The sequence below is a fragment of the Haemaphysalis longicornis genome, unplaced genomic scaffold (assembly GCF_048455015.1).
Source record: "Haemaphysalis longicornis isolate Haplotype H1 unplaced genomic scaffold, Haemaphysalis longicornis Haplotype H1 scaffold_10, whole genome shotgun sequence".
In the NCBI taxonomy this organism is placed as follows: domain Eukaryota; kingdom Metazoa; phylum Arthropoda; class Arachnida; order Ixodida; family Ixodidae; genus Haemaphysalis; species Haemaphysalis longicornis.
The window spans coordinates 129,664,960-129,681,828 of NW_027526204.1; the positions used below are offsets into that span (position 1 = coordinate 129,664,960).

Below are 16,869 nucleotides of genomic sequence, written 5' to 3' on the forward strand. Positions count from 1 at the left end.
CCGGCCTCACGCAGCGGCTGTAGCCCGGAGTGCAGTGATTGACTGGTGTGCCCGGACTGACAGCGTTCTAGGACTGACAGCTCTCTTTATACCTTTCTCTCTCTCTCTCTCTCTCTCTCTCTCTCTCTCTCTCTTTCTACTTTATCCTATCACTCCCCCTCTACTTCCCTTCCCCGGCACTGGGTTGTATGCAGGTGAGCTCCCTGCCGAGCTCAAAATATCCCCAGTGAATTTCCTTTCATTTTCCCGTCGCGAACCACAACCCCCCCCCATTAATTAGTTCAGTTGTCAAGGGAGCACAAGTTCGCTCCAATAAACTTGTCTTTTTTTCTTTCAAGAAAGCTTCGTCGTCTTTGGCTACGTGACAATACATCGGTATTGGTTGTGGTGGCTGAATTGATAAAGATGCCATAACTATGGGGTAATACCGTAATTTCGGTCTTCGTCAGTTATTTCGCATCTTTGATTTCACGTTTCTGTTTTCTTCTCCGGCGTAAAAGTTGGATTTTACCTAGTATACCTCCGACCGGAGCACTGTTGACGTATTAGCCCCAGCCAGTCCTCTCTTGCGGTTACGCTGGAAATTCGTTTGGTACATCATCATCATCACCAACATCGTCGTCTTCGTCGTCGTCTTCATCGTCGTCCTGGTCATCATCATCATCATCATTCGCCGGAGCATGCACGAAGAGGAAAGAGACCAAGTTGGGCGCGCGAGCCCACGTCTTGACCCGGGTTCACCGCCAACCGCGAGTCATGAACCAGGTCTCCTCGTCGATGCTCCTGCTTCTCCACCTCTCGTTGCTTCTCCAAGCGGGTGACTGCCTGCACGGAGGGGCCTCAGTGGCGTCTTCCCTGGCGCTCGTAGCCGAGAACCCGGGCGCTCGCGAGTGGTCTCTGGGAGACACCATCCGGCTCTCGTACGTGCTCGAGACGCAGGCCGACGCGCACGTCAGCTGCACCCGGGACAGCCGCCTCATCAGCTCTTACCGCTTCTCCGTTCCCACGCACACCATCACCGTGAGGTGAGGGCTTAAACGACGGGAGTCAGAACTTTTTTGGCCGAGTTAGTGCGTCTTTGGTGAAAGGACGGAATTTGCGAGAAAGAGAGAACGAGCACAGGGCGAAACGGGACAAGCGCACTGACATGTCTTGTCCTTGTGTTTGTCCTGTCTAAATGTATCCGTTCCTTCTTTTCTCAAAGCCTGCGCTTTCACCGATGAAGCCAAATTTATACCGAAAGCTTGCTCGCATAGTCTGATCGACCATGATTTTAAGCTTGATTGATTGATTGTAGGGTTTAACGCGCCGACGCAACGCAGGCGATGAGGCGCGCCATAGTGGAGGGGTCCGAATTAATTTTGATCACCTTAGGATCTTTAACTTGCGCCGAAACCTCGTACGCACGGGCATTTTCGCTTTTCGCCTCCATCAGAAAAGCGGCCGCCGCGGCCGGGAATCGAACCCGCGTCCTCGTGCTCAGCAGCACAACGCCCTAGCCACTGAGCCACCACGGTGGGTGATTTTAGGCTTCCGCTGTGCTTGTTCGCTCTGCACATATACAGATATACTAACACTCGTGTCTCATGAAAATTTTGTTTCAGATGCTGGGCCGCATACAAATCTCACTCACTCACTCACTCACTCACTCACTCACTCACTCACTCACTCACTCACTCACTCACTCACTCACTCACTCACTCACTCACTCACTCACTCACTCACTCACTCACTCACTCACTCACTCACTCACTCACGAGGAAAATATGGGGCGATTGATCTATCAAATTAGATATCTTAGTTATTGATGTTAGGATAGATGAACAAAATGTTGATTGGTGCATTTGCTGGCTGATTGATAGCCTGGCCCTTTACTTTATGGTAGGGCCCGTCGGCTGTTGCTCGTGCGCAACGCGTCAGTGGAGAACGCCGGTCGCTACATGTGCCGCGCCCGCAGCGGCAACGCTTCGCGGGCTGTCGGCTGGCGTGTGCGGGTCAGGGCCCGAGACAGCTGCCAAACGTCGAGACCCTGCACCGAGAGCACAGGCCTGCCCTGCACGCCCTGCTCCTGCCCGAAGGTGAGCAGCCGCTTTCTTGACCCTCGACCGCCCACTCCTCCCTCTTACGGCGAATGGTCTTGCAACGCAAACGCATTAAATCAGTGTAGTTAGGCCACGGCCAAACTTCACTACAACTCAGTGTAGTTAGGCCGCGGCCATGAGGCCACGCCCCCGCCGGGCACGGTAGGAAACGTACGCTCGTTGAAGGGGGAAATCCAAAGAGGCTTTTTTCAAGATGGCGTCGCCTTTTATAGCCTCGTCACAGCCCCCCTGGTGGTAGACCACCGAAGCGCTGAGTTCCGAAAAACCCTGGTACTACATACTCCCTCCATTAAGACTGACAAGGGAATGACATCTGCGCACGACGCCCATATACCCAAGCAGGGTCAGAACTCATGTAAACATACGGTGAATTCCCGTTGACAGATCTGAGAATCCAAAAACTGCGACACTACCGTGATGATGATGGTTGCATTTTAATGGCGCAAGGCCAGCTGGGGCGAAGAGCGCCAAAAACAGATGGTTAGCTACCCCAGATTAAAAGTGAATACTAAAATAGAATAGTTGCACAGGTAAAAACAAATAAAGACAATGTAGATGGCTGGTGTGGAGATACTACAGTCAAGCACTTCAAAAAGAAGAAAGAAAAAGAGAACAAGCGAACATTTATTTCCAGAGAATAGAGGAACGTTTAAAAAGACAGACAACAAATTTCTGTGGAGTATAGCCTCTCTATCCTAAATGAAATGGCATCACTTGAAACACCTTGAAACGAAACGGTTTTTCTCGGATAGGGCCCTTGAAACTTTGAAGGAGGAATTTTTAGGTGCACCACCCTCACGTATGCTGCCAAAACGAAGGCTGGTAACCGGGACGGTGAGCAATGCCGCAACATTCTTTTAACTGTACGTGAAGTGTAAAAGAGTTATTTAAAAAATTGTTCCCAGCTAAAAAAATATTAAAATGCAGCCTTTCCTATTCCTTTATAAAGTTTTTGATTCACAAATTGAAATCGAAGGAGCTGTTCCTATACCTACAGTTTTGTAACGTCTACACACTACTTTGCGCCACCTTTCATACGTCAGAAAGTTCAGTGCTAATTTAAACTTATTTCGGCCCCATTATTTGCCAATTACTTGTGGTTGCCTCACTTTATACCACGCTAGTTTTCATATGAGCTGAAGGACATGAACTCTACAAAAATCGGTTGTCTCTCCTTCTAATCACGATTCACTGTCTGAAGCAGATTATAAAATAAGCACCCGCTCGTTAAGCTTGTCTCGGATACTTCTGAGCTTCAACAAAGTACGCCCGTTTCACCATTGGACTCACAAAGCCTTAATAAGGTCACTGCGATTCCTCACCCGATCCTTTTGATTCCTTACTTACACTTTCTCGGTCTCACAAGTGAAAGAGGGTGCGTGTGTATGCGCTGTACTTGTGAAAATGTGATCGAAAAGAGAGGTATAATTCCTCCTGACAAAAATTGGCACTGCTTGCACTATTGGTGCAAGTCTGAAAAAACAGCAGAGCTGGCGGCGGCCCCTCTCCTTTCGTCGGAGACCCGGCTGTTGCACCACACATGGACTTCCAAACTTGTCGCTGAAAGTTCTCCATGACAGGCAGGCGCGGATCGTTTCGTCCGAAGGCTTTCACATCTCTCCCAAAGTTGACCGCGTTAAAACTCAGGGGAAATGTTTTGCGCCCTGAATGCAATGATAGCTCAATCGGATAGACGCCGATTTCGTACCACGAGATACCCAGGTTCGATTCCGACTGCTGGAAGTGTTCTCTTTCTTTCGGGCCTTGGGTTGCCGCAGGTCGCCGGCTTCATGGCGTAAAAGACCCGGGTTTGATTGCCGGAATCTGCCTAACCACATTTTTTTCTTGAGGCTTCGGAGTTTTCTGGCTCCTCCGGACGGATTTGTGTCGCCCTAGCAATTCTGTTGGTAATAGACGAACGAGGACAAAGAGTAAGATGACAGGCGGAGCGGGGAATTCCCATACAAACGCTTCGCGCCTTCACTTATCAGTCAGCCCAGCATTTACGAGTGGAGCAGATGGCACACGTCGTCGCACTTGGGCAGCTAAGTTACGGCTCCAACAGACATTGCCCTGGGTCACCTATCACTGTACCTAATGAAGGTAAGGTTCATAATAAAATCATACACCCCTCCGTCTAACGACGACGATGGTTAAAGGCGACGCTTACTCGTGAGATTGTCGTCTTAGTTTAGACTTTGACTCGCAGGTGGTTTGGAATTTGTCTCGTTTAGCTTTGACTTTGACTCTCACGTAGTTTGGACTTTTGATCGCGGCGTCTTTGACTTCGACCCTTCCGCATTTGATTTTGCACGATAAAAGCATCGCGTTCAAGTGTCGTCTTCATAAGACGGTGGAGCGAACGAGTTATGTTATGTTTCCCGTCCATGCACCCCTATCCTCGTCAAAAGTGTTGCGTTTGTCGAAATGGAGCAATCGGGTAGACGTTGTTTTCATAACGGGAAGGACCCAATTTCGATTCCGACCACAGCAAGCATTTTTTTCCCTTCACTTCAGCCATGATAATCATCATCGTCGGAGAAAGCTGGCTTTTCTGCAGTGCGTTTCGACGCGACATACGCCATCAGTGAGATATAGAAAGCTTCGCTTTAATTTTGCACCGGACAATAACACATCCTGATGCTCTTCTTTCTTCTGGCCAAGAACCGCCTCCTCTGAGGAACGGAACCACGCAGTCCCTTCTGCGTGCGCTCATCGCTCTAGTGAGGGGCGGGTCATGACAATGACTATGACAGACTCCTCGTATCTTACGTACGGGCCAATTGCTTACCTCAAAGCACACACATTTTGTAACCTGTAGCAATTAATAATTGGCTATAGATTTTAATTCTTCTGAGGAATGCGGCTAGAGATTGCTTGAAACGTACACCAGGAGAGTTGAAGCTTGAGCCAGTTGGTACATAACTTTGAGAGCATAGGGCGGTGCAATGAACGGGACGAAGCAAAGACGAGACAAAAACTTGGCAACGACAAGACAAAGCCGAGACAAGCGCTTGTGTTTGTCTCGTCTTTGCTTCGTCCCGCTCATTGCGCTGCCCTGTACTCTGAAAGCTACACCATGTTTCTGGTAGGAAACTAACGACACGATGACGTTTTTTGGCTGTGAGGGAAAGGGGAACTGCATCCAGTTTCTTACGTAAACGAAGCGCTGGATGACAAGTGGCGCCGCGATGCTGCTCCAGGTGCGGGAAAATGATGTGGCTGTAGACAGTGGCTGTAAATTCGTACGCGGCAAGTATCCCCGTGCTTAACTTCGACATAGTGCCAGCGACAAACGCCCTTCGTCTTCATTTTGCGTCGGTACCATGTCGAAGTTAAGCACGCCTCAACTAGTTATGCTTTCTTGCTTAAAAAGCTCAGTACTGCTCACAACATTAAAAAAGACAAAGAAACAAGCCTCCCAGTGTACGACATTTTGGCACTCTTTAAGGAATCTTTGATGGTAGATGGCAATACGTATAGTTGTATTCTTTTTGCCGCTAAGCGACCTGCAATAAAGTTCATTGTCTGTCTCAATAATGCTCATTGTCTGTCTGTCTGTCTGTCTGTCAAGCGACTTGTTCGACAAGAATCCCGTGCATCAACTCGCGTAGTAATGCACATTTCTTATTCAACTTCTCTATGAGTCACTGTGCAACCACCAACCGAGGTTTTCGAAAAGTTCTGTGACCTTCACTAGACTGGGCGCGAAATTTGAAAGCGCAATGGTTTGCATGCGCAGGGTCGCTCCTTCTTCGGCAAAAGCCGCTTGTTCACGTGTTACGAGACTCCCGTGGGAGAGGGGGGCTCCGTGGTCAAGCTGGAGCTGAACGTGAGCCGCAATTTCTACTCCTTCGAGCAGTTCGAGCCGGCAGCCATCGACTACGAGCTCGGAACCTACGGCGACACGCAGGTGCGTAAAGACGTTTCGATCCGAGCACCCAAAGTTCGGAATTCTTGCAGTTTGTGGAACCGTTGGTTTCAGTCAACGCGTGCAAAATGACCCCGGCTGCTATGAAGCACGCATTAACGACCGTTCGTGAACTGTTGGTAGTGTGTCTAGAGCATAAATACTCACTACGGACAGTTCATACTAAGATATTTATCGTGTGCGGGGCCATTATTTTTTTTTGCTCGTCCTGTTGCTAGTGTGCGCTGGACGCACCTGGTATAATACCAGGAGCCTTCTCGCGCGCCTTAGAAGAGCCATGTAAGAGAAAAAAGTTGGGCATTTCCTTTGTATAGTTAAACTTCCCGAACACTTTCAGAGGTTTAAATGCCTCATTTCACGACCACTAACGTCACAGATGAAACGTCTTTGATGTTTTGAGCTTCCTTTTTTTGCCGCAGATAACTGAAACCAATGCAAGAAGTAAAGTAATAAAAATAAAGCACAACGTGCATGAGGCACTTATCAAATGCCTGCATTATATTGCACAGTTCCTCTTTGTGCTCCCCACAGAGTAGCGTACTCAGTGCTCCCAAACTTGAATAAAAGAGAAAAAAATAATTACTCTAGACCCCTCAGATGGTTTGTGGTTGCGCATAGGAGGCAGACATGTACTTGTTCAGTCACGCACACTTTCTTCACGCCCATTAAAACTTGGCCACCGGCCTGGAGAATAGCAACCCTACTTCGGGGGCAGGTGCTCCATAGCGTCCTTTATTACGGCTGGCCGCTACAGGTCGCTACATTGGTTCTCTGAGGCTCCGGTAACAAAAACGAATAAAGGAGGGGCCACTACGTGTAGGGTCTAACCGTAGAAGTTGAGCCTCAGTGTGACTCAGTCGGGTGAAGAGTCTTCATCCGCCATGTCGACTCAATGGCTAAGCCGTTGAGTCGCTGAGCGTTAGGAAGAGGGTTCGCATCCCGGCGTGGCGACCAACTTCGTGATGGAGTGGACAGACCAAAATACCCGTGTGTGAAGATTTTGGCGCACGTTGAAGATCGGTAGGAGGCCTGAATTCTACCCTAGCACTACAATGTGCGCCTCGTAGCTTTGGAGTAGATACTGCGCGTAACATGATATCCCCCTAGACCCCTCCGCTCCTTTTCCCAGGGAAAAATAGGACTGACTAATTTGAGGTTTGCAGCAGGGCCTTAATAAAAGAATTCAGTGCTTTTCAGCTCTGTGAAGAAGGATGACCAGCTAATCTGCGGTGGGTAATGCTAGAGTTGTATTAGCAGCTAATTGACATAAAATGTGCTTCCGGGTTGTTCCAGTTAAACAACAGCTAGACGTTTTCTGTAACAATACTCCCGCCGTAGATCGCCATTTATTGACAGCAGAAAGGAATTCTGTGACGCTTACAACTTCTTAGCGGCCAATTGTCATGATTTGTTTCGAGATACTTTCGATAACACAAGAAAAAACGTTTTCTGTAGTCATACTTGCTCCGTAGATAGTCACACTTTACTACCCAATTCCCAATGTGGAGAGGCCAGCTTACGAAGATCAAGCTTACACTGATCCCCTCAAAGCTGGCTTCACTTCTAAACACGTATGCATTGCTGTAAATACATTTTTTTTCAAATGCAATAGAAGGCGCCTTAGAATATGAAGGCGATAGGAATTCTTTTAAATTTTTTGTGAATTTTTTTCTATACTGGTAGCCGGCTTTTGCGCGTCCGAGGTGTCTGCTCCAGACAGCGTGACACGATACCAACAGAGGCTGTCGTCAGGGCCAGCACTATAACGCCTCCGGTGTTAATAGGGCTTGCCGCTTGTTATTAAGGCGTCTTTGGAACAACGAATGTTGCTGCAATGCTCCCTGTGTTTACCCGCAGCTTACGTGGATGCTGGATAGCGTGCTGTTCCACACTCACACCGTGCTGGTGCCGCTCACATCTAACGGCCTGGTCTTCTTCCGGAAGCGCTTCTTCCTGGACCCTCCACCCAAGGTAGCGATCCCTTTCTGGTCACGCTTCCCGTGCGTGTATCGCGCAACCACACCGTGCATGCAGACTGTACAGACTTACGACAAGTGTCTAGTTTTGGTCGAGATTCCGCGGCCTCACTATAAAGAAAGGGACTGTTGAAGAGTACAGACAGAAAACGCCGTTCCGAGCTGCCACCACTTCTCCTTCCTTACTTTATTTTCTCTATCTCTTCCACATTTTCTGCACTGACGATTTCCATTTCACCTAAAGGTATCTTTTGGAGAGCTCATCTCGGAGAGGCAGCTAATGATCTGCGAAGAGTTGATGAGAATGTTCGTGTTTATTTTTAAGCCTGCTTCCATACTTTCCTAGCACAAGTGGAGAAGCGTGTTCGAACAACAGCGTCAAAACACAGACACTAGGGGAAGAAAATGACAGGACGACTCTTCTTCCTGTCACTTCTTCACTTCATTCCCCTTGTCTCAGTGTTTTTACGCTGTTGTTCGAAGATGTTCAACCAATACCAACTCGCCCAAATGTCGATCCTTCTGGCGAAGCATGCGCTGCAATTCCCGGCTGCTTTGAGTGAACAGGACCACGTCGTCGGCAAACTTTAGGTGGCTAAGATATTTCCCACTAACTCACACTCCGGTTGTCCTCCACTTAAGCTTTCGGAACACACACTCTGACAAGGTGTAAATAATTGTGGAGATAGCCTGTCCCCTTGCCGGACACCCTTTTGTATAGGAAACGGACAAGTTCGTTGAAGGAGCCGTATAGTAGCCTTACATCCATAGAGTTTCATACTAATATATACTAGAGGGAAATCTGGCGCCACTGTCTAAGGCAGCCGCGCTTCGGCGAGCGTTCCCTCATGTACCGGGCAGGCACGTTCCACTTGTCCTTGGCATGGCTCATGAACAGGCTGAAAAGTTGGCTCTGGCTGCAAACAATCAACAATATTACGGTACAAGGTTCATTAAATTTGTTTTGTTATTATAAAATTGAACCTCCACAAAGACTAATTTGTCAATGATTATGTAGAAGCTTCATGTACGATGAACAAGAAAAAAATGGCACCCTTTTTTGTAAATTTTGGCTTCGAGACAAGAAAGAAGCCATATGGCTAGCTAAGCCAAGTAGGCGAGGAACGTCGCTAGCAGCAATGGTGCCGCCCACGGCGGCACGCGACTACAGCGACAGATTTCCCTCTAGTATATATTAGTATGAAACTCTATGCGTGCATCCATCGTATTTATCTTTAAAGAGCTCAATGTATGGCTCGTCGACGCCGTGATCACTTAATGCCTTTATTACTGCGGAAGTGTGCGCTGAATCAAATGCCTTTTCATAATCTATGAAAATTAGGCAAGAAAATGGGAAAGGGCGGGTCATGCCATGCGTATGATGGACAACAGGTGGACCAACGTTTAACAGGGTGGCTGCCAACAGATCGCATACGCAATACGGGCCGGGCGAAGACTCCATGGAGAGATGGGCTACGAAAATTTAGGGGGAAAGCATGGGCTCAGCTAGCACTCGTTAGACGGGACTGGAGATCTCTGGGAGAGGCTTTCGTCCAGCAGTGGACACATCCAAGCCGATGGTGATTATGATGAGGATGATGAGGTTGTTTGACTAATGGCGTAGCTCTTTTTTTCTTTTGTTCGAAAGGGTCGATAAATAAGAGCTTTTTGGCGGTGATCTTACCCTAGCCGAGAGGCATGGTTCGTACACAAACATTGGATACAGGCTGCATTAGCTGACCTTCGGAACTGTGAGCCTGTACAGATAAACATGCTGTGGTACTATAGTAAACTTTTACTGGAGTAGTCTTAACCTTTGGAAGCAGCAATGTTTTACACATTTCCTTAATTATCATCAATCCACGAAATAATTGGCCGTGCGAACAATCCGGCGAGAAAGGAATACTTCTAGAGCGACAACATCGTTAACTTTCTTTTTGTACCTATGTCCTCCAAAATTCCTTAACAAAGGCCATCACATCACCACCGCGCAAACATCCAATATTATTCTATTTAATAAATGCAAAGAAATAAGCAAGAATTTGACTTTTTAGAATATTTATAAGTGTAACCGCTTTTGGTGAAACTCAATTGTCAAGATTCCTTTACACCTAAATTACGCTGCATGTACGAGTCAATTTCTGAAGCTGATAACTTGTATTGACGCAGTTTAAAAGTAATTTAGCGGACAAGTTGTATCGGACGGAATTCGGGGCCCAATTCGTGCATAGTTTAGCCACCCAAATTTACACTATAGCTCCCACAGCCAGACCAGGTTGCTGTATTAATTGCTTGGCGCCGATTTAGGCTTATTATCGGGGGCTATTAAAAACGCCACATGCTGCAGTAAAAAACCCATAATCTGCCCGAGTGATAAGTTCTCTTCCAGCATTTTCGTAATTTGTTGTCTCTGCTTTCAGAACCATCATAGGTACATACCAAAAGCCCATCCAATTTGACGCCGACTTCTTCTAACTAAACTGTCTCTCAACCTATTAGAGCTAATTACACTTGACTTCAACAGTGCCTCAAATTCTGTTATTGATCAGCACATCGATCTTAAATTGAATTCTATCTCTTTGCCTGCGCTGGCAGGCGAAAGGTCCAAATTCCCTGAATTGTGTAGCCTAAAATTTTTCTTTTTCAGACGGAAGGGGATATTTCTGAAAAATTTCTTCGTTACTGTCTTCCATTTCATTCCATCTGAATCACTGGAGAACAGGTGGCTGAGTAGCACCTTTAATTGGACTGACAAAATGTACCGCACCACTGCTACACGGGTATATTCATAGGTTCGGACTGGCTGGGAGTAGGTTTCAGAAAAAGTACTACAACTGTCCGTTGTTTTAGCTCCCGTTTCTGCTGGCTTGACCACTGCATGTGACGTCCCATGAAGATAGCGGGTGCGCAATCACGCTCCTCATCCCAATCCTTACCCGTTTAATAACTTGAGGGGTAGGCTATGACAGTTATGGTGACATCCGTGCGTTCACGCCCTACGACGACGAAATCGAACCAGGTGGACGTGCGCGTGGAGCTGACGGTGGAGGCCCAGCTTCGGCACACGGACACCCGGGCCAGCCGGTCGGTGAGCGTGCTGGTGTCGCGCAGCGCCCTCTGGTCCTCGTGCCGGGAGCAGAACTGCAGTCTCATCAACGCCTACTGCGCCGCCTCGGGTCGCTGCGAGTGCTCCGAGGGGTGGAGTGAGAGCAGAGGTGCGTACGGCTTCCCACTACTTACTGTTGCCGACGCTCTTTGCCCAACTTCATGCTTATTTTCACGGGGAAAAGATGCCTTAGTTGCAGACGGGCCTTGGATGTCACATCATTTTAACAGCGGAGCTGTTTAAGCTTTTAGTTTCGCAGTCGAGCGTTACTAGAAAAAAAAAAGAAAAAAATTACACCATCTTCCCGTAGGGAAACCCTGAGTAGAATGCGAAGCAGCCATGGGGTAGACCGAAGTTCCCATTAGTTTTCAGTTCGTCGTTTCCGTTGACGGTAAGCTTCGCGTACCTTCGTTGTATCAGTAGCTTCTTGACGTAGTTTGAATGAGTGAAGGACATAAGGCGCGTTCGTAGCACATGCTCTCGTCTCGGTTTGTGGCGCAGTGGGAAGAGCGCCACGTACCTCCCGTTGAGGCCAGAGAGTCGCGGGATCGAAACCGGGAGCCGCCTAACTATTTCTTTTTATAGTGGACTGCGCTGACGTCAGCCCAAACGCTGACGGGTCTGAAGAGACGCGCATGCGCAGTAGAGTGCGGACGGCGTACAACAACGAGGGAGGGAGGGACACAGCCCGGAGCATGAGATGCTTCGCATCTAAAAATAGTGAGCGCACGAGAGCGTGCGCCTCGTGAGGAGCGCCCGGCGTCGGCCAGCTGGACCTCCGGGAACACTCTGCCCAGCGTTCGTGGGGCCATCTCTCGCGTGCTGTTCTACTCACCAGTTCACTTGCGTTCGCGCCTAATGTGAGGAGCACAAATGCCGGGTTCACAAAGCCGTTTGCCACCAGTTCTAGCGCGCGCGGTCCACTTTGGGAGAGATGGGAAAGCCTGCCGACAAAACGATCCGGGCCTGCCATCCATGGAGAACTTTCAGCGGCAAATTCGAAAACCTATATGAGGTGCAACAGCTCGGTCTCTGACGAGTGCAGAGGAGCCGCAAACTCTGCGGTTAATCTAGCCTTGCACCACTAGTGCAAGCTGCGCTAATTTTTTTTAGTGCAGTTATTAGATGTTCATACCCGCTGTTGAGCGACGCCCTTCGGCGTGAGCGAGCGAACGTGAGGAGATGGGACATGCGGAGCACCCAGGAGAGCGAACGCGTACATCGAAACCATGAATGGATACACAGCGCTGCATTAGGGGAAATCTGTCTGCGGTGGCAAGAAATGGCGCCAGAGTGCACAGTAACTGTAAAAACATCTACGCCTCTCAAACTGTTTGCGTCAGTACATCGCAAATTCAAAACACCTAAGGGTGCACTCGAATTTCAAATTTTCGGGTGGCGTAATCGTTGCTTATGTTTTTCTTCTTCTGGGAACTACTTGAGACGTCATTACTTGAGTCTACTTCAGACGGCTAGCGCATGATGGCTAAAGTCGAAGACTTGAAATTCAAAGAATTTAAAGACGGTAAAGCAGCTCTTGACGTGAGCACCTTCCACCCAAGGTATCTTGCATTAATAAAGCCAGAGGGCTGTCGGATCACCGGGTGATGACGATACGAGCTTCGTATGATTTTTGTAAGAAGTAATATGTCGCCCAGGGCTAAAATCGAAAAAGCGGTTATCCGCGAAACATTTCACTGTTCACTATTATGTCGTCAGTATATCAGCTCACGTAGAGTCCTCGCGGCTTGAGGCGCAAAATCATTGCCTTCGTACATCGAAATTCAGTAACCTTACAGTGCAAAATATAGCTTAGCAGGGGCAGAGATATTTATACATGCGACTTCTCTTAACTGTATCTTAAGGAAGGTCACGCGTTCATGTACTTCGACAAGGACGTGTCGAAGGAATAGCACCGGCCCATGTTCTGCCACACCGGCCACGGAAAGATGCAACGGCGACTCTTCCTCGTCGATGCTATAATGTGGGCGAATAGGAGGTTGGAATAGTGAAACATATATCAGCGTGGTAAGGCCGAGACTAAGAGGGCACATGGGACTAGCGCTGGACATCAAGCGCTAGTCCAGTGCGCCCTCTTCCTTAAGTCTCGTCCTTAGGCTAAGGCGTTGTGCTCCTGAGCACGAGGACGCCGGTTCGATTCCCGGCCACGGCGGCCGCTTTTCTGATGGAGTCGAAAAGTAAAAACGCCAGTGTGTTCGAGATTTCGGGGCACGTTAAAGATCCCCAGGTGGCCAAAATTAATCCGGAGCCCTCCACTACGGAGCGTCTCATCGCCTGTGAAGAGTGGACGCGTTAAACCCTTCAATCAATCAATCAATCAAGTCTCGTCCTTACCACGTTGTTGTCACATATTTCACAGACTTTTCCTTCATGGGATATGCTGCACTGTACCGCGCACGCGCAGTTTAACCATCCTGCCAACTGCGCCAGTTGAGTCGGCACAAGGACTGCTTCCAGAAAGAAGCTTTAAAAGCTTGGTGGATACTAAAAAGTCATCTCAACGTGTCCGGCTCGCGGCGACGCAGGCCTGTGCCGCCTGCACTGCCACGCCCACGGCGACTGCCATGCGGTGGGCGAGGAGGCCGTCTGTAAGGAGCACGAGTGCGAGTGTGCTCGGGGCCACGTGCTTAGGCACCGGCGCTGCACGCCGCTCGAGTGCGTCAACCACAAGATGTGCACCGATGTCCACGGGGCCTCCTCGGCCTGCCACGACGGTGCGTGCACTGGGCTGGACCCTGGCGCGAAGAGGGATGGCTTTCCTGAAGTTAATAAATGACCGAACTACGTGTGTGCAGGTCACTGCCGGTGCCTGGCTGGTCACGTGATGACGAACGGCAGCTGCGAGCCCGTCGACTGTCTCGACGACGCGGAGTGCAGCGAGGACAACATGCGCTGCATCGGCCGCCGTTGCCGCTGCGCCAGCGACTTCGACCTCGTTGAGAACAAGTGCCGCAAGAGCAAGGTGCGCCGTGCCCGCACAGCACGTTTCAACTCATACTGGCACACGCATAAGAAGCAGGCAGAGGCTAGATTCTCCGACGGATGGCCTGACGTATAAGGGCATACGGACGGACAGACAGACAGACAGACAGACAGACAGACAGGACACAGGACAAGACACAGGAAACAGGACAAGACACAGGACAAGACACAGGACAAGATACAGGACACACGGGCAGGCGGGCTGGCTGGCAGGCAGGCTCACAAAAGTAGACTGGGTAACGACAGTCTCCTCGTTTAGGCCCTTTATTTTCTGGAACTTTGTAAGCCAGGGCGTTTATCTAGGTGCCACGGAAAGGAAGTATGACGAGTTCTTCAAGGCGCACTGTTACCGTGATGAAGCGAATGGTTTCGAAGTTATACCGCTTGTCGTTCCTGTTGGCCGGTGCAGGTTGGAGAGTGCAGGGAGCAGCTGGACTGCTTTCTGAACCACTCCACCTGCCTGGCGGACGAGGGCCGTTGCGTGTGCGCGGAAGGATTCCGCGCGGTCTTCATGGCGGGCTCGGCCGACAGAGCGTGCCTGCGTGTGTCCTGTTCTACCGACAGCGACTGCGAGGCCACATCGGCTGGTGCCACGTGCGTGCGTGGTCTCTGCGTCTGCCCCGACGACCAGCCGCCGCAGAGCGCCTTCTGCCTCCTCCCGCAGCCCAACAGGTTCGAATCGCAGGTGAGAAGCCTTCCCTGCTTGAACAATACTGTACACGCATTTTGGGCAAACACGTTGGTAAGACCTTCCTAAGAAGGTAAGACGTAAGAAAACCAAGCACGTTTCATCCATCTGTGTACATATAGCAATAACCCCAAAATCTTCGTTGTGAACTGGTGGTATTTTCATTTTCGAGTCCAAAAATTTTGCCGTCTGCTGTCAGCTTATGCATGGTAATGCTCGATGAAGTACGCTTAAATGCAGGTTTCTGTCCTGCAATGTACGAACGACGGCTGATGGCGGGGATAAAGGTTCAAATGAAAGTAAAGTTCGTAACTAGGAGAGTTCGTAAGGGCAATAAGCACGGCCCTTGACCGTTTATTTGTTGGTTAGAAACGCAATGTACAAGCGCAGAAAATGAACGGGGAGCAGGTGTTTATCTTCCATGCTGTTCTTGTTTGTTCTGTCTCATTTCATCGCACTGCTTGTTACGAGCTTCCGACGGGCTAATGAACCGCTCCGCTGTCTCGCCACAGGGCGTTCTGGGTGTGACCAAGCTGGTGACGTACTGCTTAGGCCTAGTGATCGGCGTGGGGGCGTTTGCCGCCGTCTTGGTCACGCTGCTCCGAGCCAAGGCCTCGTCTGGCTACGAGCCCAGCTGCCCTGACGTCGACGACGAAGAGGCGGCCAAGCGCCTGGACGAGGAAGGGGCCATCATGGCGGCCGTTGCCGCGCTGAGGGACCGCTACGTCTTAGAGGACGGGCAGGAATTTGAGGAGTCCGCCGAGGCCTACGCGGGAGACATAGCGGACGACATGTACTCCGAAGAAGAGCGCCGCATAGACCGCATGTTCGTGCGCTCCGTCTTCCCAAAGCGGTCCGACGGACTCTTTGTGTCAACGCACGGAATTAATCGCGGGTCATCATCCAGCGGAGCTGCGGTGGCGCCGTCGTCGCGGACAACTGTCGATATTTAGATTCGCGTAGAGTTATTTATGTACTTTAATAAGTTGCATTAACGTAACGCGCGTAGGTTACATTGCTTTGTCGTTGTAATATTGCTTATTCGGTTACATTGAAGCGAAGTGAGAATTTGATTGCTCATAGATATTTTATGTGAAGATTTCGGCGTGGTGACGTCTATCTTTTACGTCTTTAGCCTGTGTACTTAGCTCTGCTGCAATTCGCGGAAGTATTTGATTGTATTGATTGGATAAGTGGCAAGGCTATTGCGGTAATCGCAGTGCGCATGCGGCTGTGGATTCAGGGAAGCTGGAGTATAGCCAGCTGTGCATAGGTGACATTGCGCACCATTTTGGAAAAGATGTAAAGGAAATTCGAACTTCTCAAGAGGACCTCGTGAGACACTTTTGTTTTGCTGTGAAATTACGTGCAACAGATTTTGTTTAGCATTAGGAAGTCTGGTTCTATGGGAATGCTCAAAATATTGTTCGATTTAAATAGTTTGCGGCAACTGATATGAATGTCGGTTATGAGGCGTTTATCGACCATTGTTTTTTTTTTTTGTCTCAGTGAATTTCTGCTTGTTCAGTAATACGTATCTAAGGTTACCAATATTCTCTGAGAAACACCACGTTTTCTTGGAATTACCAACGGGGAAATACTAACACTTTAGAAATACTGCAACCTTTTACGTGCGAGCTAACGCGCATCCATGGACACATGAAACGTGCGCCCAAAAATACATACCAACGCACTCAAATGACGAGATATCTGGAGCGACCTCCGACGCCCTGAGCGAGTTTACCATTGAGTCATTAAATCACTGCTCGGGATTTTATTGTGCCATTTTTGTGTTCTTGTGGTTAATGTGAATCAGTTTTTCTCGCCATCTTAAGCGTATACCAAACTGAAGATAAATACAGAAAGAGAAGAAGAGAACTTTGTATGAGCAGGAGGATAGGCAAAATGGGAAAAGGCAGAGCTCTTCGATGTAGGCGGTTGCGAAACTCCGCCTCAAAAAACCGCCCGCACCTGGACCCCCCGCTTTTGGATCGTGCATGCGGTGGCGCCACCGCGGCCACCGCACGCACTATCCAAAAAGGAACTCAATATTGAAACTGACA

The 16,869-nt window shown here is 49.2% G+C and overlaps 1 protein-coding gene across 1 annotated transcript; it reads left to right on the plus strand.

Moving 5' to 3' along the window:
* The first annotated feature begins 756 nt into the window (after positions 1–756).
* On the plus strand, positions 757–16,583 carry LOC144160103 (uncharacterized). Its single transcript, XM_077691710.1, has 9 exons — positions 757–1,025; positions 1,886–2,078; positions 5,845–6,015; positions 7,891–8,004; positions 11,029–11,224; positions 13,662–13,850; positions 13,932–14,098; positions 14,528–14,803; positions 15,319–16,583. Exons 1-9 carry the CDS (start codon positions 757–759, stop codon positions 15,757–15,759), a joined length of 2,016 nt encoding a protein of 671 aa, XP_077547836.1. The 3' UTR covers positions 15,760–16,583.
* The last annotated feature ends 286 nt before the right edge of the window (positions 16,584–16,869 follow it).